We start from the raw sequence: 19454 nt of genomic DNA, 5'->3' as shown, positions 1-19454 counted from the left end.
GGCCTGGCCCAGCCCCACTCCCTGCAGGCACTTGGGGGGGTGTCTGTCTTTCAAATTCAAATAAAAATCGAAGCCACTTTTCAGTCCTCCCAAGACAAACGCGCCCACATTGTGCTGCAGTGGGTTAAGCTGCTGCCTGCGATGCCAGCCTCCCGTGTGGGAGCCGGTTCGAGTCCTGGCTGCTCCACTTCCAATTCAGCTCCCTAACAATGCGCCTGGGAAAGCAGCGGAAGATGGCCCAAGTATTTGGGCCCCTGCCACTCACTTGGGAGACACGGATGGAGGTCCAGGCTCCTAGCTTTGGCCTGGCTCAGCCCCAGCTGTTGTGGCCATCTGGGGAGTGAACCAGCAGACGGAAGACTCTCTCTGTAACTCTGGTTTTCAAACAAAAAAATCTTTAAAAAACACACACAAACCAGTTCAGTGCGGTCTACATTCTGAGCTCAGGGAGGAACCAGCTGACCTACTAGGCAGCAGCTCTGGCTGAACACGGAAGGAACAAAGAAGCCAGGCCCCGCCCAGCTTGCCCCTTCCCCATGCGAGCAGTGGGCGTTCTGTAACTTCGTTACTTAAATCGATTCAGTTCCAAAAAAGGCCTAATGGGGAGAGAAAAAACTACAAGCACCTATGGCTTTGCTGTGCTGCCGATGTATTTACTACATGAACATAAATACATGATTGCTAAAACGGAACGTGTTCACCCACGCATCCCCCCGGTGCTCCCGCGCTCCCTGGGGTCCCCGCACAGCCCGGGAAGCCCTCGGAGGCCACTGGACAGCTGGAAAGGAATCCTCAGCGGGAAGCTCGACTCGAGGGACGGACAGGGAACAGGCACCCCACACAGGTGTGCACACTGGGCCGCAGAACCGCCTGGCGGATGGAGAGGAGGCAGGGCCCTGGGCTGGCACTGGTTTTGAGTGAGGCTGGCACAGAGCGGGAGAGAGGCCTCTCCAAGGATGGCCCCCAGTACACGCTGGGGTGAAGCAGCAGGGGTAAGCAGGGCTGGTTGGTCCCGGGGGCTTCTCCCATGCCTGCGGGTGACCCAGGCTGTGCTGCTGGTCTACCGGGATGACCCCAGCCACGAGAGGCCCTCATCTCCAAGGGGGCTTTGGTTTCTGGGTCTCTGCCCCTCGTCGGGGGGTCGCTGGCACTGAAACACTGACGGAGAGAGCCCTGGGCGTCACCAGCGGGCTCCGGAAAGTCACCCCAGACGCAGGCGGCCTGGGGTCCCGGGGCTCACGTGTGGGCGGGGCACGGGTAGTCGGGGGGCCAGGACTGGGCACGCTGAGGAGAGTGAGGGACTGGGAGCGTGCCCGCCCCGGGGGGCGTGGGGAGCCCTCGCCGCCCAGGGACCGCCTCCTGGAGTCTGCCACCTCCCTGGGCTTGGTCTCCGGGGCAGCAGCCGGGTGGACGGCTCGCAGCGGGGTCTCCCTGGGGCGGGGTGACTGGCTGCCCCTGGGGGTCGGTGGCGGCGTCCAGAGGAGCGCGTGGAGTTTCGCGGTGTTCCCCTTCTCTGTCCACGGGGCCTCCCAGCTGCTGCCTTCACATCGCCGGCCAAAGAGTGACTCGTCGCAGTGAGACGGGGTGTGGCTGAGCAGCCTGGCCGAGGGGAGAGAAAGGCAGGGGGCGGCACTGTGTCCCGAGGGGCCCCTGCCACCCAACCCGGCGCCCACAGGGACACCCAGGCCTCTCAGGTTCCTGGGGACCCCTCGCTCCTGCTGCTTCCCCAAGAACCGCCCCGGCCCCCTGCATCCTGACCCCCATGCCCTGCCAATTTGCATATTCCATCCCCCTGGCCACACTGATTGGTCCAGAGGAGGCCACATGACCTAGGTCTGTCCCAGGCTGCCACCCAGAGTTGCCCTGTGCTAAGCTGACAGTCTGTGGCCATCTCGCCTGTCCCGGGGACCTGGGAGATGCAGGGGGAGGCGGCACCGACAGCCCCAGCGGCAGTTTGAGCCCCAAATGCCCTTTTGCTGCTCAAGCCAGTTTTTTCTGTCACTTGCAACCGAGAGTCCCCATCAATCTAACCATAGTCTTTATGGTTTCCTGCTGCTCCTGGAGGCCTTGTCCGCTAACCCCTCTGCCGTCCCGCGGCCCCGCGCAGCAGCTTGAGCCCATGACGAAGCCGGCCGGGCCCCTCCCCCAGAGGAGCTTTTTAAATGTGCAGTGTGTGCACTTCCACAGTCCCGGGCCTCGGCGCGTCACCTGCCTTACCGCACCATTTCTCAGGACGTGCACATCCAAATGGGCCCCGTAGTACAGGGCAGGAGACGCGGGCCCCACGGCAAGACCGCGGCAGAGACCGGAGTCAACCAAGGATCCGCGTGACGGCCTGAGCTTCAGCAGGCTCTCATCTTTAATGAGAATCTTTCGGCAATTATGAAGTTTTTATTATCATTAATCCAGCAAATAGTCAGAGCCCAGCTACAGGGCGCCAGGCCAGGCCTGGTGAGTTCTGGCCAGGACTGAAAGTGCTCCCGTCGCGCACTGCGCGTCTTTGGGAGGACGGCCTTTGGCCACCCGGTTTTGACGCCTGTGTCTGATGGTCCCAAGGTGTCTGTGCCCCACCTGCGAGTGAGCAGGGGGGTGGCCGTCACCTCCCCGCCAGGGCCATCACGCTTGGATGTGCAAGCCCAGAGCTAAGGCCCGGGAGAAAGCAAGGCTGAGCAAGGCTGCCAGCACCCCGGCTTTGGACTCACAGCCCCCACAGCTGTGCTGCCCCGAACCTGGACCGAGCCTGGACTGAGCCTGGATCCAGCCTGCCCCGAACCTGGACCGAGCCTGGACCGCGTAAAGCTGTGGCGTTTGGTTATGGCAGTCTGCACTCACCAACCTATCAGCCTGCTGAGTTTTTGTTCAAACCCCCGGTGACAATTAAAAACAAAAACAAAAACAAAAACAAACAAACAAACAAAAAACCTGTGGCTCAAGACCAGACACCTCCCTCCAGACTCAGATCAGAAATAATCCCGGGAACGGAATTAGACAACGACCTCTCAGCAACTTCCGGTTTTTGAAACTGCCCGCGAAAACGCAGCAAGACCCACTTTCAAAACCACCTGCTGAAATCCGGGCCGCCCACGCGCTCACGGCTCCGTGGGTCCATCGCAAATCTCGGTTGTCCCAGAGACCCCACCCCCGGGCCTCGCACCCCGTCTGCACTGGGGGCTTGGGACCTCACCTCCTGCCCCCGGGCATGGCTGCTGCCTTGTCCAGTGTTGGGTTCCTGTGCCCCCCACTCATCTGTCCCCCCTCACCAGTCCTACCAGGGAGGATCCCTGGTCCTGTCTTCCGCACGGAGCGCGGCGAGGTCAAGGTCGGGCTGCAACAGGAACACAGGTGCGTCTCCCCAGCCCCTCACCTGTATTTATTCTTCTTCTTGGGCGTGAGGGTGGAGGCAGCGCCCTTGGCCGCGGTGGTCTCACAGCTCCCCTGGGCTGCCGCGCCCACTCCTCTGGCTGGGCCGGCCTTCTCCTTCACCACCCAGGGTGGGTCAAAATCTGGTGGGCGAAGCTGGGTGCCCGCAGGCCTGCCAAACAGCGTCTCATCCACATAGGACGGCCTGGCCCTGAGCCGGCCTCGGCGCTGAGGGCGGAGGGTCTGCATCCCGCCGGCGGCCAGCTCCTCCGGGGGCTTCATGCTGGCCACAGTCCCGGGCGACGGCAGGTGTGCCAGGCCCCGCCTCCAGGGCTCCCTGCGCGAGAGGGGGTCAGGGAGGCCGAGCTGAGCCAACAGCAGGGCTCCCGGACAAGGCCAGAAGGCCTGGCTCTGCCCGGACCGCGCGGCCCGAGGGGCGTGCCAGCCCGGGGGCGTTTCGTTTGTTTTCGGTTGTCACGCTGGGGAAAGGGGTGCCGCTGTCCAAGGTGTAGCGAATAAACAGACGGGCACTTCCGGAAACAGGATGCGCTCAGCAGACACGGGCGGGCCGGGGGTACGGAGGGGAGACGGGCAGCCGTCCACCCGACCCCACGCCTACCTCGCGCCAGCAGCTTGGCAGGCATAGTCCCAGTTAATCCTCGCCAAAGCGCCGCGAAGTAGCTCCGGACGCGCCCATCTGCAGGATCACAAAACCGAGGCTTTAGAAGAAGCGCCGCGCGCAGGCCGCACCTAGAAAGCTGAAGCGGGGGAAGCAGAGGCGAACCCGAGGACCGTGCGCTTGGCCAGCAGACTCACAGCCCACGAACCGACGCCGCAGGTCCCCGCACCTGAGCTCCCCGGCCCGCGGGCGGCGCAACACCGCCCTCGCTCCAGGGCCCGGACTCTGCGGCGGGTCCCCGGCGGCGCTCGGCGCATCCCAGGGGTCCCCCGGGCCCAGGACCCCACCGCGGCGACCCCGGGCAGCAGCGGCCTAGCGAGCAGCCCGGGGCACGCGCAGCAGCCACGGCGCGCTCTCCGTGGCCCGGCCCATCAGCGGCCCGGGAGGAGCCGCGCTCCCCTGCTCCCCTCTCCCCGAAGCGCGGGAGCTGGGCACGTCGCACCGGCCGGGAGCGGGCGGGCGCGGGTGGCCTAGGCCTCCGGCGGCCGCTGGCGGGCGGCGCGCGCGTCCGAGGCTGCGTGGCTCCGTGGCCCGTGGCCGCGGCGCACCCCCACCCCGGCTGCGCAGTTGGTTCGTTCCACAGACTCCGCCCACTTCCGGGTTCCGGGAGCTGGGTCCCGCATGGCGGCCGGCAGGCGCACGGCGGCCGGACCTCGGTCGCGACCCGCCATGGCGCAGTGGAGGAAGAAGAAGGGGCTCCGGAAGCGCCGAGACGCGGCCTCCCAGGCCCGCGACAGCGACTCGGAGGACGGCGAGTTTGAGATCCAGGCGGAAGATGACGCCCGGGCCCGTAAGGTGGGAGCGCGAGGTGGGACACAACGGCGGGGCCCGGGCTCCGGGCAGCACCCCGCGGCTCGGTTCCCCGAGCTGGGGAGTGGGCTCGGCCAGCCCGGGCACGTGTCGCCCCCCGGGTCCGGCGGCTCCCAGGGACCCGGCCTGCCGGCCTCCGGCTGGCTCTGGTCGCGCTCCCCTCATTGGCTACCTCCTGCCAGGGGGCGTATCCGAGTGCCCGCTCGTCCAATGAAAAGTGCGGGTGCGGACACCCGACTTGGGAGAGTTTGGGGAGTCTCGGGGAGGAAGGGGCGGGTGGTTTGAGCCAGTGGCGTCCCCAAGTCCCTGAGAAAGTACCATTAAATTAAGCAGTCGGTCCTGTACGCTTGTGCCGGGCTCCCTCACGTTAACCCTAAGTACTGGAACCCCCATTTCCCAGAGGGGAAATCGAGGCCGAGAGGGGTTACGAAACCTGAGCATGACCTCGGCTTACGACTGGAACAGCAGATTCAAGCCCGGGTGGTCTGGGTCCGAAGCCTGGGACCTTTGCACTGTTGAGTGACAGATCCACGCAAATGGGGGTGGGCGGGTGTTTGGCAGGTGTGAAGCCCCGAGGGCCGGAGAGCTGTGCCCGCCCGGCAGGGGCATGGGTGCCTGGGGGAAGAGGCAGGGCCGCGCCGCGGGGCTTCCCCACTCTGGCAGGGCCAGCGCCAGGCGCTCAGGGGTCCCACCAGAGCAGAGATGGTGAGGAGGGACCAGCACATGGAGGTCGGGGGCAGTAAGTGTGGGCTTCAGCCCAGCCCGGCGTCGGGTCCTGCCCAGCCTTGTGCCGCCCCGTGCCTCAGTTTCCAGCCTGTGCGGGGCTGTGGCCGCAGGTGCCCCAGAGAGGAGGCGGCCTGGCTCAGGCAGTGGGGCTGGGCCTGGGTGCGTCCCCCTGCCGGGGGCCAGGTGAGGTCACTGTCGTCCGTGTCTGGTCCCCCCCCCCCCTTTTTTTGAGTAGCTCTATAAGACATGAACACCTCTTAGCTCACCCATTGCACAAGGCGGGCTGGGCTCTGACCCGGAGGGTCGTGGCGGGGGTCAGGGGTCCTGGGGGAAGGAATGTGGATCCCGAAGCCGGAGCTCGAGTCTCTGACCCCCTCGCTGCTGGCGATGCGCCCTCCGGAGTCACTTCCGCTCCCGCCTCCGTAACACACAGCGCCCACGCCCTCCTCGCGGAGCCGCTGTGGGGTGAAGCGGGGTGATTCCCGCCCTGATGGTGAACCACGGCCCCGCAACCCAGGAAGGCCTCTCAGAGGAGGCATCCGGGTTAGGTCTAGCTGGGTCCTGGGTGCAGGGAGAGGCCGGGCCCAGGAGAGGAGGGTCAGGTGATGGGTGGGTGGGTGGGGCGGGAGGGGCTGGGCAGCTTGGGAAACCTGGTGCCCCTCAGATCCTTGGCTCTGCGTGACGGCCTTGAACGAGAGGCAGCCATAGTGAGAGGGTGCCGGCGGTGCTGCCAGGCCTGTGCGGGCGCCGAAGCCTCGACCCTCCCGTCGAGGCCCAGGCTGTCACACGGTCGCCTTCCTCCAGGCGCGGGTCTCACCGCCGGCAGGTGACAGAGACCCGCCCGCTCTGAGCGCCTGCCCTGGCCCGCCGGTCCCAGGAGCGCCTCTGAGCACGGCAGCCACGCGGTCTGGGGGTGACGGTCGCTGTTCCTCCTTCCCAGCTGGGGCCCGGCAGAGCCCTGCCCACCTTCCCCGCCCCGGAGTGCGCCCCGGACCTGGAGCTGGACACCCGGCAGATGGTGCGGGCCCAGCAGCGGAAGAAGAAGTCCGGAGGCTTCCAGTCCATGGGTGAGCGAGCAGGCCGTGCCCCGGGGCCGCCGTGCGCCGTGCCCTGAGGTGGCAGGCATCCAGGACCTCCTGGGGAGGGCCACAGGACAGTGCTCAGCGCAGGCCTCTGGGGAGCTGGCTGCTGCGGGCTGACCACGTGCACAGGGCCCCGCAGCCGTGGGAAGGGGCAGGCGGCTGGTGTCGGGGCAGCGCTGGCTGCGCACAAAGCCGGACCCGTGCTGCGGCCCACGCGGTGCGGCCGGAGCAGAATGTACGTGGAAAGGAAGAGGAGACCTTTCTAGGGTGGCCTGAGCACTTGATTGGGCTTTGTTTTCAAGAGATTTACTCTGTTTTTTTAGTATTTGGAAGGCAGAGTTACAGAGAGAGAAAGAGAAAAATCTTCCATCCACCGGTTGGTTCACTCCCCAGCCTGGGCTGGGCCAGACTGAAGCCAGGAGCTTCTCTGGGTCTCCCACGCAGTGCAGGGGCCCAGGGACTTGGGCATCCTCTGCTGCTTCCCCAGGCCACAGCAGGGAGCTGGACTGGAAGTGGAGCAGCCGGGACTCGAACCGGCGCTCACACAGGATGCCGGCGTCACAGGTTGCGGATTTACCTGCTGCGCCACGGGGCCGGCCCCTGTCTCGTGACAGCGTTAAGAGTGTTCAGGGCTGGGTGTGTGGCGCAGCAGTTAGGGCCCTGCTCGGAGGCCCACGGCCCGCGGCAGCGCACCTGGCTGAGTCCAGCTGCCTGCCACCCTGCGCTCTGGGAGACAGCAGCGGTGGCTCGAGGAGCTGGGTGTCCGCCCCTAAGCGGGAGACCCGGATGATGTTCCCCGCTCCTGGCTTTGGCCGGCCCAGCCCGAGCGAGTGCAGCACTTTGGGGGTGAACCAGAGGCGGAAGGGGTCTCTCTCTCCCACTCTCCCCGTCTCTCTTTCAAACAAAATGGGAAAAATTATATACAAACGTGTATGGATACATGTATACATACATGTACTTTGCTTATTTTTAAAGGTTTATTTATTTACTTGAAAGGCAGAGTTAGAGGGGGAGAGAGAGAGAGAGAGAGAGAGAGAGAGGTCTTCCATCCACTGGCTCACTCCCCAGATGGCTGCAACAGCTGGGCTGGGCCAGGCTGAAGCCAGGAGCCAGGAGCTTCCTCTGGGTCTGCCACGTGGGTGCAGGGGCCCAAGCACTTGGGCCATCTCCCCAGGCCAGCAGAGAGCTGGATTGGAAGCGGAGCAGCCAGGACTCGAGCTGGCGCCCTTATGGTATGCAGGCACCGCAGGCAGCAGCTTAGCCCACTGTGCTGGCCCTTAGTATTTTTAAGGATTGATTTATTTATTTGAAAAAAGAGTCAGAAAGAGATCTTCCATCCGTCTGTTTACTCCCCAAACGCTTCAACAGCCGGGGCTGGCCAGGCCGAAGCTAAGAGCCAGGAGCTTGACCCAGGTCTCCCACGCGGGTGCAGGGCCCCGAGCCCTGGGCCATCCTCCACTGCTTTCCCAGGTGCCTTAGCAGGGAGCTGGATTGCAAATGGAGCAGCCAGGACCTGCATCGGTGCCCTGTGGCACATGGGCACTGCAGGCGGCGGCCCAGCCCACCGTGCCCAGCGCAGCCCCACTTGTACCTCACAGTGTGTTCATATCAGAACGCAGCCAGGGCTCGCGTCGGGAGGCCTGTCTGCCGAGTCATCCGTGCCTTCACTTCCTAGTTTGTCCGTGTTCCACCTGTTGACGCAGCGGTCACTTGTCTGGGCCGTGTCCCCTGCTGTGCGCCTGACCGCTGTGTCTGTCTCAGGCTTGAGCTACCCGGTGTTCAGAGGCGTCATGAAGAAAGGCTACAAGGTGCCCACGCCCATCCAGAGGAAGGTGAGCGCCCAGCTGGCGGGTGCGCGGCTGGGCCCCACGCAGCCACCCCTCACATGGGCCAGAGTCGGGCCCAGCGCGGGGATCAGCCCTGGGGAACCCCTCCCCCCGCCCCCACTGTGTACCTCCCACTGCTGAGCCCGTGCCTGGGCAGCTGGCGGGTGCACGGTGTTGTCCTCAGACACGGAGCCCTTCCTGCGGTGGGCGGGGTGGGGTCAGGGCTGGGTGGCGGCCCCGCCCCTCCCTGGGCTCCGCCGTTCCCCTCTGACGCTCTCCCTGTCTGCGCCCCGGCAGACCATCCCCGTGATCCTGGACGGCAAGGACGTGGTGGCCATGGCCCGGACGGGCAGCGGCAAGACGGCCTGCTTCCTGCTGCCCATGTTCGAGCGGCTCAAGGCCCGCAGTGCCCAGACTGGGGCCCGCGCGCTCATCCTCTCGCCCACACGGGAGCTGGCCCTACAGACCCTGAAGTTCACCAAGGAGGTGCAGTGGGGTGGGGCACCTCGGGGTGGGGGGGTGGCAGGCCAGGACGGGGCAGCTGGGGAGGGCGACCCGGGCCGGGCTCCATCATAGTCTCTGTCCCTCTCTCTCCCCACAGCTGGGCAAGTTCACCGGCCTCAAGACCGCCCTGATCCTCGGTGGGGACAAGTAAGCACCCCCTGGTGCCGCAGCCACCGCCGTGCCTCGTGCGCAGGGGCCCACACGTGCTTTGCTCAGAGCGCACAGCGGCTGGGCCTTGTTTGCAAAGCTCCCGTCCGCAGGGCCTGTCGTTTGCTGTCCCCGCGTCCCTGAGCCTGCGGCGCTCCCACGGTGCAGCCAGGACCAGAACCCCCCTCCCCCGCCGAGGGGCGGCCCCTTCCTCGGCCCCCTCCGATGCCACCGTCGCCGGCACTCGGTTCTGAGACGGCTTTGCCCTTACGGTTTCCTGCCCTGTGGTTTGTCACCGTCCCAGGCGAGGCCTGGCCCAGGATTCTGGCCCCTCCAGGTGGCCCTGAGAGTCCCAGAGGAGTGACACCGGGGACGTGAGCCCCAGAGCAGTCGGGGCAGAGCCCGCCACGGCGCAGGGAGCCAACCTGGCCGGGGCGGCCACTCCGGGGCTCGTTGATAGGGGGCGCTGCGCAGCAAAGGCAGCCTTGTCGCCGGCTGGACCGAGAAAGGGGGCGGGCCTGTGGGTGACTCCGCCCCTCGGGGCTCTCTCTGTAGTGGCGACGCCCCTGTGTGTTCCCCTTGAACGTCCTGTCAGGGCCGTGCCTGTGCCCGGTGCTTCGGCTCTAGCCTTCCCTCTGTCCCTGAGCTGGGCCTGTTCCTGGGCCGGGCACGCGGTCGCTGGGGTCGCCGGGAGGCCCGGGAGGCCTGCTCCGTCACCCTGAGCCCCTTCTCCTCCCCAGAATGGAAGACCAGTTTGCGGCCCTGCACGAGAACCCTGACATGTGAGTGTGGAGCGGGGGTGGTGCCAGGGACCCCTCCCCGCGGGGCCAGTGGCTGAGCGGTGACCCTGGCCGTCACACCCCCTCGCAGAATCATTGCTACTCCCGGGCGGCTGGTGCACGTGGCCGTGGAGATGAACCTGAAGCTGCAGAGTGTGGAGTACGTGGTGTTTGACGAAGCCGACAGGTGAGGAGGGGGGAGGGGCGGCCGGGAGGAGGCCGTGCCAGGCAGGCCGACCTGCGTGGCCAAGGTGGGTGCGGGCGGTGCCAGCGCGCTCTCCTGCTGTGTGTGTGAGGAACATTGAGAAGAATAAGACAACTAAGAGTTCAGAGGTAGCGTCAGAGCAGCCCGCGTCGCGCTCGGCCCGTGGGATCAGACGCCAGCTCTGCCGCCTCGGTCCGTAGCGTGCGGCCTCTGGGCTGTCTGGGTCTTGGCTGCCTCCTTGCCCAGCGGGTGTCACGGAGCCGCCGTCCCTTGGGAAGGCATCGACTCCATCCAGTGCTTAGAGCCTCGCCTGGCCCACAGCGAGGGCTGCTCTGGGTGATTTCGACCAGTTTCTTAGAAACAAGGCTGAGACTGAGGGTCCCGGCTCCCGCCGTCGTTATGTGTAGGGTGAGGCGGTGCGGTGCAGGGGCCCAAGCACTCGGCCGTCTGCTGCTGCCTCCCGGGCGCGTTAGCAGGGAGCTGGACGGGAGAGGAGCAGCCGGGACTGGAGCGGGCGCCGGTGTGGGACATGGGCGTCCCGAGTGGCGGCTTGGCGCTGTGCCCCAGAGCCCTGCAGGAGGCCCCTCTGCCCCCCCCCCCAGGCTCTTCGAGATGGGGTTCGCCGAGCAGCTGCAGGAGATCATCGGCCGCCTCCCCGGGGGCCACCAGACGGTGCTGTTCTCCGCCACGCTGCCCAAGCTGCTGGTGGAGTTCGCCCGGGCAGGTGAGCAGGCTGGGGGAGGGGGCCTGTGACTGACGCAGGGTGGGGACTTGGGGGGCCTTGTCGCTCAGTGACCCCCCTGCCCCCTCGTGTTTCCCCCCTCCCCCACAGGCCTCACGGAGCCCGTGCTCATCCGCCTGGACGTGGACGCCAAGCTCAACGAGCAGCTCAAGGTGAGGCTGCGCTTGGCCCTTTCCCGGGTGGGGTCTGGGGCCCTGGGGGCCCTGGGGACCCACGCTCCGGGCCCCTCTCCCCACAGACCTCCTACTTCCTGGTGCGCGAGGACACCAAGGCCGCCGTGCTGCTCCACCTGCTGCGCAACGTGGTGCGGCCCCAGGACCAGACGGTGGTGTTTGTGGCCACGAAGCACCACGCCGAGTACCTCACCGAGGTGGGCAGGGGCGGGGCTGGGCACCACGCTGAGTACCTCACCGAGGTGGGCAGGGGCCGGGCTGGGCACCACGCTGAGTACCTCACTGAGGTGGGCAGGGGCCGGGCTGGGCACTACCCCCGGCCCTGGGTGGGACCCACACCTGGAGCTTCGGGCTGCAGTTCCGTGTGTGGCCACCAGAGGGCAGCACCAGACTGTAACATGGACCTGGGCTCAAGACTTCTGGTCTTTTATTTCTTAATTTTTAGTTTTTTAGTTGTTAACAGATTCAAGTAGTCCGTGGAATTCTAAGACTATAATGATTTTCCCTTCCTCCTCGTACTCTATTTTTTATTATGAAAAGTCTCAAACACACGAACATGAGAAAATGCTGCCAGGGAGCAGGCGTTGAGCCGTGTGGTGGAGGCACCCGCGTCCCCCGCACGGTACTGGGATCAGCTTGCTTAGCTGACTGATTGTGCTGGGTGGTGTCGTGAGCGCCCGCTGCCCGTGTGCGGGCGCAGCTGTCACCAGCTCGGGGCCAGGGTCGGTTCGTCTCTGTCCCCTCTGACCCAGGCCTCTGTGAGGCGTCCAGCCAGCCTGGCATTTTTCGGTAGCTATTCATGTTCAGTGCCGTAAGCTGTGGGAGGGGCCTGTCCGCTGTTCAGGGGTGCGCACCCGCGTGGCCCACGGCCAGATCAAAGCCTGGGGAGGCCCAGAGCCCGTGCGTGCCCTGCCCGCTTGGCGCCCCGCGTTGGCCAGCCACACCTGGCGCCGCTCACTGCACCTGCTCTGTGCAGCCACTGGGGTCGCCAGCAGGGGGCGGAGCCGTGAGCGCTGACAGTGAGGCGCGTTCCCGCCTCAGCACCGCACCGTGCTCGTGCGCTGACCCTCCACAGCGCGCATGCCCAGGGGCCGTCAGGCTCAGCCTGTGGAGGCGTCCGCGACAGCGGGACGGGGCTTGTGGTCTCCGCCAGGGAGGGAGCCGTGGCCCTCGTTGCCTCCCCAGGGACGCCTGTAGCCCCCACGGATGCAGCTGGCACTCGGGCCCCGGGTTCCAGCCCACAGCCCGCGGTCTCACTGCCCTGCCGTCCTCGCCCCGAGCAGCTGCTGACCACCCAGGGGGTGAGCTGCGCCCACGTCTACAGCGCCCTGGACCACACGGCCCGCAAGATCAACCTGGCCAAGTTCACGCACGGCAAGTGCTCCGCCCTCATCGTCACGGACCTGGCCGCCCGGGGCCTGGACATCCCGCTGCTGGACAACGTCATCAACTACAGCTTCCCCGCCAAGGGCAAGCTCTTCCTGCACCGCGTGGGTGAGGAGCCCGTGCCGGCCTGTGCACACCTGGCTCGGGGGGAGGGTCCCACGCCCCCAGGCCATAGCACCGCGTGGGTGAGGAGCCCGCCGTGCGCACCTGGCTCGGGGGGAGGCTCCCATGCCCCCAGGCCATAGCAGAGAGCTGGACTGGGAGAGCAGCCGGGCCTGGAACCAGCGCTCAGATGGGATGCCAACCCCGCGGCTGGAGGATTAACCCACTGCGCCTATGGCCAGCGCGTTGCGGCCGGCATGCTACGCTGATCAGAAGCCAGGAGCCAGGTGCTTCTCCTGGTCTCCCATGGGGTGCAGGGCCCAAGCACCTGGGCCATCCTCCACTGCACTCCCGGGCCACAGCAGAGAGCTGGCCTGAAAGAGGGGCAACCGGGACAGAATCTGACGCCCTGACCGGGGCTAGAACCTGGTGTGCCGGCGCCGCAGGCGGAGGATTAGCCTAGTGAGCCGTGGCGCCGGCCCTGATTTTTTTTTAATTAAAGAAAACTTGTTGGGGGCTGTCGCTGTGGCACAGCAGGGTAAGCTGCCGTCTGCGGCACCAGCGTCCCACACGAGCGCCAGCTGGAGTCCCGGCTGCTCCACTTCCCGCCCCGCTGCCTGCTGTGGCCTGGGAAAGCAGCAGAAGGTGGCCCAGGGCTCGGGCCCCGGCACCCGTGTGGGAGAACTGGATGGAGTTCCCGGCTCCTGGCTTTGGCCTGGCCCAGCCCCAGCGGCGAGGCCGTCTCTGGGGTGAACCACAGATGGAAAATCTGTCTGTGTCTCTCCTCTCTTTGTCACTGTGCCTTTCAAATCTTTTTAATCAGAAAAAAAAAAAAAAAAAAAGTTTTGTTAGCCACAGAGAGAGGAAGCTGCCATCTACTGGTTCAGGTGCCTGCGGTGGCAGGGGGTGGGCTGGGCTGGGTGGGGCTGAAGCCGGGAGCATAGAACCGAGCCCGGGGCTCCCGTGGGGGCAGGGAGCCGCCTCCCAGGGCCTGCACCAGCAGGAAGAGGGAGTTGGGAGCCGGGCGCTGCGACGTGGGATGCGGCGTCTTCGCTGCCCGCCTAGCACCCACCCCTGCCTGTTGCTTTCCGTGGGCTGTGGTGGTCTGGAGGGCTTCTCGGCGGCAGGGTGGGTGGGGCCGGGCCAGGCCGGAGGGGTCCGCTCCCAGCCCCCCCTTGCCTGCGGTGACCCTCGTGGCTTAAGGAAGCCTCGGCTCAGTCTCTGCCCTCCCTCCACGCGGCCGTCTCCCCACCCCCGCTCGCTCTCCTCCCCACCTCCCCCAGTGTCAGCCCCCCCATGTCCCCTTTGTGTCAGGCGCAGGTGCACAAGTAGGACCCCGCCCTCCAGCGTGGCCTCCCCGCAGCTGGTGATGCCAGCAGTGACCCTGTCCCCAGCCAAGGTCACGGTCCGAGGTGCCGGGGACCCGCCTCAGCCCACTCTTAGCCGTGCTGGCAAAACTGGAAAAGCCAGCGCAGCAGCCAGAAGGCGGGGCGTACTGGCCACGGGCACCCGGCCGGGCCCTGGGCTCACTGGGCCACCGCAGCTCTGCCACCACGGCAGCCCCGGCGGGGGCAGGGGGCACGCATCAGCGGCCAGGGTGGTCACGGACCGGCCAGTGGAGTCGGAGCCCACGGCCAGGCCCGCCACGCCCCCAGCCCTGCTTTTAAAGTCAGGGGCAGGCTCATGCCCCGGTGTACACGGGTGAAGGCCATGGCGGGGACACCAAGGCCAGGGGTGCTTGGAGCCGTCTGCTGCGCCCAGGCACCGTGGCTCGAGTCTCGCTCAGGGCCCAAGGCTGCCCAAGGGACTCGCTCAGCCCCCTGACCCCCAGGGGACGGCTGCAGTGTGGGGACCCTTTGGCCTCTGCAGGTGACACACTGGAGATGTGCTGGGGTTCTTCAGTCCTGAATGTTCTCGTTTACCAGAAGGGAACAGGGCTGGTGCCAACCAAATGTCACTTACACAGGCAGGCGGGGCCTCCAGTTGCCTGGCCTTCCGCCCTGGGGGGCCCCGCGGCCTGGGGCTGCTGACGTCGGGGCTGCCCCACCCCGGGCAGGAGTCTGCCCCTCACTCTCCCACAGGGAGAATGTCCACACGTGGAGGTGGCGGGCCCTGCCCTGCAGGTCAGCCCCCGGGGCCTGTGCTGGGCTGGGATTCTCTTACTCAAACTTGACCATCCCCACCCCTAGGCCGGGTGGCCCGGGCCGGCCGAAGCGGCACGGCCTACTCCTTGGTGGCCCCGGAAGAAGTCCCCTACCTGCTGGACCTGCACCTGTTCCTGGGCCGCTCCCTGACCCTCGCCCGCCCCCACGAGGAGCCCGCAGGTGAGTGGAGGTCATCGGGCGGGGGCGCAGCCCGGCCCCGGCTCCGGGAGGCTGTGGGACTTGATGTGAGCCGGGTTCCCGGGGCCCACAGAGGCGATGCTGAGCTGTGGCTCCCTGACTCGCGGCAGCCCCGCCCCTCTGCGCCTCTCACCTGTCCAGCCCCTACAGGGGTCCAACTTGAGAGCCCACTGGGCTGGGTCTGTAGGGGGCTTGAGAGCCTGTCAGCAGGTTTGTAGGGGGCGTGACGTCGCGCTCAGCGCAGTGCCGGGCGCATGGTGAGCCTCGCTGGCGCCTTGCTCTCACGGTGCCGGTAGGGTGTCATTAACCCGCAGCCAGCGCCGGCGGCTCCTGGGTTGAGCCCTGTCTTGCCGGCGCAGGTGATGGTCAGGGTGCAGTTTAACTTGCTGTAGCCTCGATTTGCTTTTTTTTTTCTTTTTTAATTAATTTATTAATTTGAAAGACTTAGGCAGAAGCAGAGAGAGAGATGGTCCACCCCCTGGCTCACTCCCCGGATTTCGTCAGTGGTCAGGGTTGGGCCAGGCCGGGGCCAGGAGCCAGGAGCTTCCCTGGGATCTCCCCCGTGGGCGGCAGGGGCTCGACCCCGCTGTCTGATTAGGGATGCCTCCCCCATCATCTTGGCCGGGAGGTGTCGGGGGCAGCCTGTGACCGGGCCCATGCCGGCCGCAGGTCCCGCGGGCGGCGACGGCGTGCTGGGCCGGGTGCCGCAGAGCGTGGTGGACGACGAGGACGGCAGCCTGCGCCACACCCTGGAGGCGCGGCTGGAGCTGCGGGGCCTGGGCCGCGTGGCTGACAATGCGCAGCGCCAGTACGTGCGCTCGCGCCCCGCGGCCTCCCCCGCGTCCATCAAGAGGGCCAAGGAGCTGGAGCTGGCGACACTGGGCCTGCACCCCCTGTTCAGTGAGTGTGGCGGGCAGCGGGGGCGGGCGGTGGGGATGGTGGGCTCCGCGGCTGCCCCGGCCTCACGCTGCCCTCTTGCAGGCTCCCGCTTCGAGCAGGAGGAGCTGCAGCGGCTGCAGCTGGTGGACGGCATCAAGCAGTACCGCACCCGGGCGGTGAGTGGCGCAGGCGGGGATCTCCCCTCACCTGCAGATGGGTAAACTGAGGCACGGGCGAGGTGCCCTCGGCCTGAGAGAGGCTGCAGAGCCGAGGCAAGGTGGGAGTGGCCAGGCGCTGGGGAGCACCGTGGTCAGCGCCATTGGGGCTCCGAGCCCCGGCCTTTCCCAGCTGTGTGGCCACGTGCGGGTTGCTCACGCTCCCCGGGCCTCCCTCTCATTGTCAGCTGCAGAGCACAGAGGGCCTGGGGGAGGGGTGGCACCAGAGAGCTCCTGGCGGGGGCCAGCGCAGAACCTGATGACCCCCCCACAGACCATCTTTGAGATCAACGCCTCCAGCCGGGACCCGAGCAGCCAAGTGATGCGCGCCAAGCGGCAGAAGGACCGCAAGGCCATCGCCAGCTTCCAGCAGGGGCGGCAGGAGCGCCAGGAAGGGCCGGCCGGCCCCGTCGCCAGCTGCCCGGCCCCGCAGCAGGAGCTGCAGGAGGAGGAGGAAGGTGTGGAGGTAAGGCCAGCCCAGCTCCCCGCGGAGCCCAGACCCCGGGCAGGGTGGGCCAGCCCAGCTCCCCCCGCGGCTGTGCTCGGGCAGAGGGTGGGGTGGGTGCAGGGTTCGAATCCCGCTTGGCTGCTCATCAAGCGGAGGCTGAGCCCCGGCCTCCTCACCTGCAGCCTGGGGCATGGCTCACGGTCACTGTCCCTGGGCCAGGGGTGTTTGGGATTCGGAGCCTGCGGGGCACGGGCACCACGTGTGAGGCAGCCTGGCCCCTGCCGTGGGACACCCGAGGCCTGTGGCAGCGAGACATGCGTGGCCCCACCCACAGCCGCAGCAGAACGCTGTGCCCTGGGGCGTTGCAGCCCAGGGGCTTTGGCTCTGCCCCCTGGGCCCCCGGACCCCCAGCGGGGTCATTGTCTGTCTCAGTGCAGACATGGGAAGGGGCAGAGGAGGGCCCTGGGCAGGGGGTCAGGCTGCCAGGGTCCCTGGGCGCTGGCGGTGAGCTCCAGCGGCACAGCCGCCTTTCCTGTTGCATTTGGCGGAGGGTTTGGCAGCCACGAAGGACAGCTGGAAGCGCTGGCCCAGTGCACGTCGCGTAGCGGGAGCCCAGGCCTGCGGAGGGTCACAGCCTGGGGGACTGAAGTGAGCTGGGGTGCAGGCCCACCACCTGCCGAGTCTGGGGGGCCCACAGCACCGCCCAGTCAGTGCCAGGCCTGCCCAGGGCTGCGGCTGTGACAGTCTCCGTCTGCCAGGCTGTCTTCACGGAGGTCGTGGGCCGGAAGCGGCGGCGGCCAGGACCCGACAGGGGAGCCAAGAGACGGAGGGAGGAGGCCCGGCAGCGAGACCAGGAGTTCTACGTCCCCTACCGGCCCAAAGACTTCGACAGCGAGCGGGGGTGAGTGGCCAGCGGGGCCCGGGGACAGCGGGGGCTGCTGGGCCCCACCCGCCCGCCTGCCCATCACATCTGCCCCTCCCCGTGCAGCCTGAGTGTCGGCGGGGCCGGGGGCGCCTTCGAGCAGCAGGTGGCTGGTGCTGTCCTGGACCTGATGGGGGACGAAGCACAGAGTCTGACCCGGGGCCAGCAGAGGCTCAGGTGGTGAGTGCGGTGCTGCCCCTGGAGGTGATGGGCGCAGCAGGGGGCCTGACCCCTTCTGTCCTGCTGCTGCCCGGGCTGTCCAGACAGGCCCGGGGGGCCCGGAGTGGGGGAGTGAGGAGGTGGGGCGGGCCTGCATCCCTCGCGGAGGCCCTGGGCTGCAGGCTCAGGTGAGCAGGGGCCGGGACCGGGGGGCGTTTGCTGAGCGCCTACTGCGCGGCCCAGGGCGGTGGCGGTGCCGCTCCCCCTCCCCGCCAGTCTCCCCAGCTGCCTCTCCCGCAGGGACCGGAAGAAGAAGCGGTTTGTGGGCCAGTCGGGGCAGGAGGACAAGAAGAAGATCAAGACCGAGAGTGGCCGCTACATCAGCAGCTCCTACAAGCGGGACCTGTATCCAGGAGGGCATGGCTGGGGGCGGGGCCTAGGCTTCTGCAGCAGCTCCCATAGGTGGCACTGGGGGGCGGGTGCAGCCCTGGGGGGGCGTGGCCAAACACAGTGGCCAAGAGCTGTCCGGAGGGCCTGTGTCTCCTGGACAGGGTGAGGGGCCTCCGAGGGCACCACCACGCGGCCCAGAGCCCAGAGTGTCCTTAGCGCGGTTTGCCAGCTACCAGAAGTGGAAACAGAAACAGAAAATTGATGATCGCGACTCCGAGGACGAAGGGGCAGCTGACCGGAGAGGCCCTGAGCGAACGGGCAGGAAGCGAGGCCGCGGCCAAGGTGAGAGCGGGTTAGGGGACGGGGCTGCCCCGGAGCTGAGCCCGTGGGGTAGACACTGCCCTCCTGGTCCGGCCTGGGCCACTCAGCCGCTCACAGTCTGGGCGGAGCCAGTGCGTGACCCAAGGTGCGGGGCCGCGGGGTGGGCCGGGCCTTTGGCAGACTGAGCAGACTGGAGCTTGGGTGCTGCCCACTTGCTGAGTGAGGACAGCCCACACGTGACAAGTGGGGGAGGCGGGGCGTGGCAAGAAGACTGAACACGCCCATTTTACAGGTGGGGACAGGTGGCCTGCAGGAGCAGTAATGGAGCCCGGGCTCCTCCTCCCACTTGGGGTCTCCTCCGGGGAGGGGCTGGGACTGTGTCCAGCCTCTCTGGGGTGACCTTAGCCCCTGTTTGTCTCCGCACCCCCGGGGCCGGCCACCGCCTCTCCCCTGCGTCCCTGCATCCTGCAGCCCGGGGCCTGCTCCGTGTCCGTGTCCCCGGCTCCTACTTCCTCTCCCTCTCGCTGCCCGCCTCCTCCCTCCCTCCCTCCCAGCTCCCTGTTCCTGTCTGTGACACTCATTATGCAGGGCCACTGGGCCACAGTGGACAGGAGCAGGGCCCGACGCAGTGGGGGCTTCTGGGAGCAGGAGACACCGGGCCCGCCCAAAGCCTCAGCCCCGCATCCCTGTCCCGGCAGGTGCATCCCAGCCCCGCGCCCCTGGCGGCCCTGCAGGCCGCGTGCGCTCCGAGCTCAAGACCAAGCAGCAGATCCTGAAGCAGCGGCGCCGCGCCCAGAAGATGCGCTTCCTGCAGCGCGGGGGCCTCAAGCAGCTCTCGGCCCGCAACCGGCGCCGCGCCCAGGAGCTGCGGCAGGGCGCCTTCGGCCGCGGCGCCCCCTCCAAGAAGGGCAAGATGCGGAAGAGGATGTAGGGATGCGGCCTCGCCCGCGCCTGCCCGGCCCTGGCGCCGGGGCAGCTCCCTGCAGGAGCAGGAGGCCGGGGTGGCCGCTGGAGACCGGACTGGGGTCCTGGCGGGCGCGCGGGAGCTTCCCCGGCAACGCCGGCGGCTGCTTCCTCGCGCTCAGGGCTCGCCCTGCGTTCTCGCCCCCGGTGGAGTTGACGTGGAATAAACCTGTCCCCAGCGCCTCTGCCGTGCCGGCCACTCGGGGTGGGAGGGTAGCCCAGCTGTGTGCGCGCTGGGTGCCTGGCTGGGGTCTCCTGTGAGCAGACGAGGCCCGGAGGCTCCGGGGTGAGCGA

At 67.2% G+C, this 19454-nt stretch overlaps 2 protein-coding genes across 2 annotated transcripts; one reads left to right on the top strand and one right to left on the bottom strand.

Annotated features, from left to right (window-relative positions):
* Window positions 1–628: 628 nt before the first annotated feature.
* RITA1 (RBPJ interacting and tubulin associated 1) lies at window positions 629–4409 on the bottom strand. Its single transcript, XM_002719757.5, has 4 exons — window positions 4209–4409; window positions 3980–4057; window positions 3365–3697; window positions 629–1599 (listed from the first exon to the last, which is right to left on the bottom strand). Exons 3-4 carry the CDS (start codon window positions 3640–3642, stop codon window positions 1092–1094), a joined length of 786 nt encoding a protein of 261 aa, XP_002719803.2. The 5' UTR covers window positions 3643–3697; window positions 3980–4057; window positions 4209–4409; the 3' UTR covers window positions 629–1091.
* A 216-nt stretch (window positions 4410–4625) lies between these two features.
* DDX54 (DEAD-box helicase 54) lies at window positions 4626–19343 on the top strand. Its single transcript, XM_008272276.4, has 20 exons — window positions 4626–4834; window positions 6516–6642; window positions 8419–8489; window positions 8781–8969; window positions 9085–9134; window positions 9875–9916; window positions 10005–10100; window positions 10721–10842; window positions 10951–11012; window positions 11099–11230; window positions 12317–12527; window positions 14711–14845; window positions 15533–15763; window positions 15845–15918; window positions 16232–16423; window positions 17164–17306; window positions 17394–17507; window positions 17787–17891; window positions 18106–18218; window positions 18896–19343. The coding sequence occupies exons 1-20, from the start codon at window positions 4661–4663 to the stop codon at window positions 19126–19128; spliced, it is 2616 nt and encodes an 871-aa protein (XP_008270498.3). The 5' UTR covers window positions 4626–4660; the 3' UTR covers window positions 19129–19343.
* The last annotated feature ends 111 nt before the right edge of the window (window positions 19344–19454 follow it).

This window comes from Oryctolagus cuniculus, chromosome 21 (assembly GCF_964237555.1).
Source record: "Oryctolagus cuniculus chromosome 21, mOryCun1.1, whole genome shotgun sequence".
Classification (NCBI taxonomy): Eukaryota; Metazoa; Chordata; class Mammalia; order Lagomorpha; family Leporidae; genus Oryctolagus; species Oryctolagus cuniculus.
Note: the sequence above shows the minus strand (reverse complement) of the source record. Positions and strands in the feature narration are given on the sequence as shown.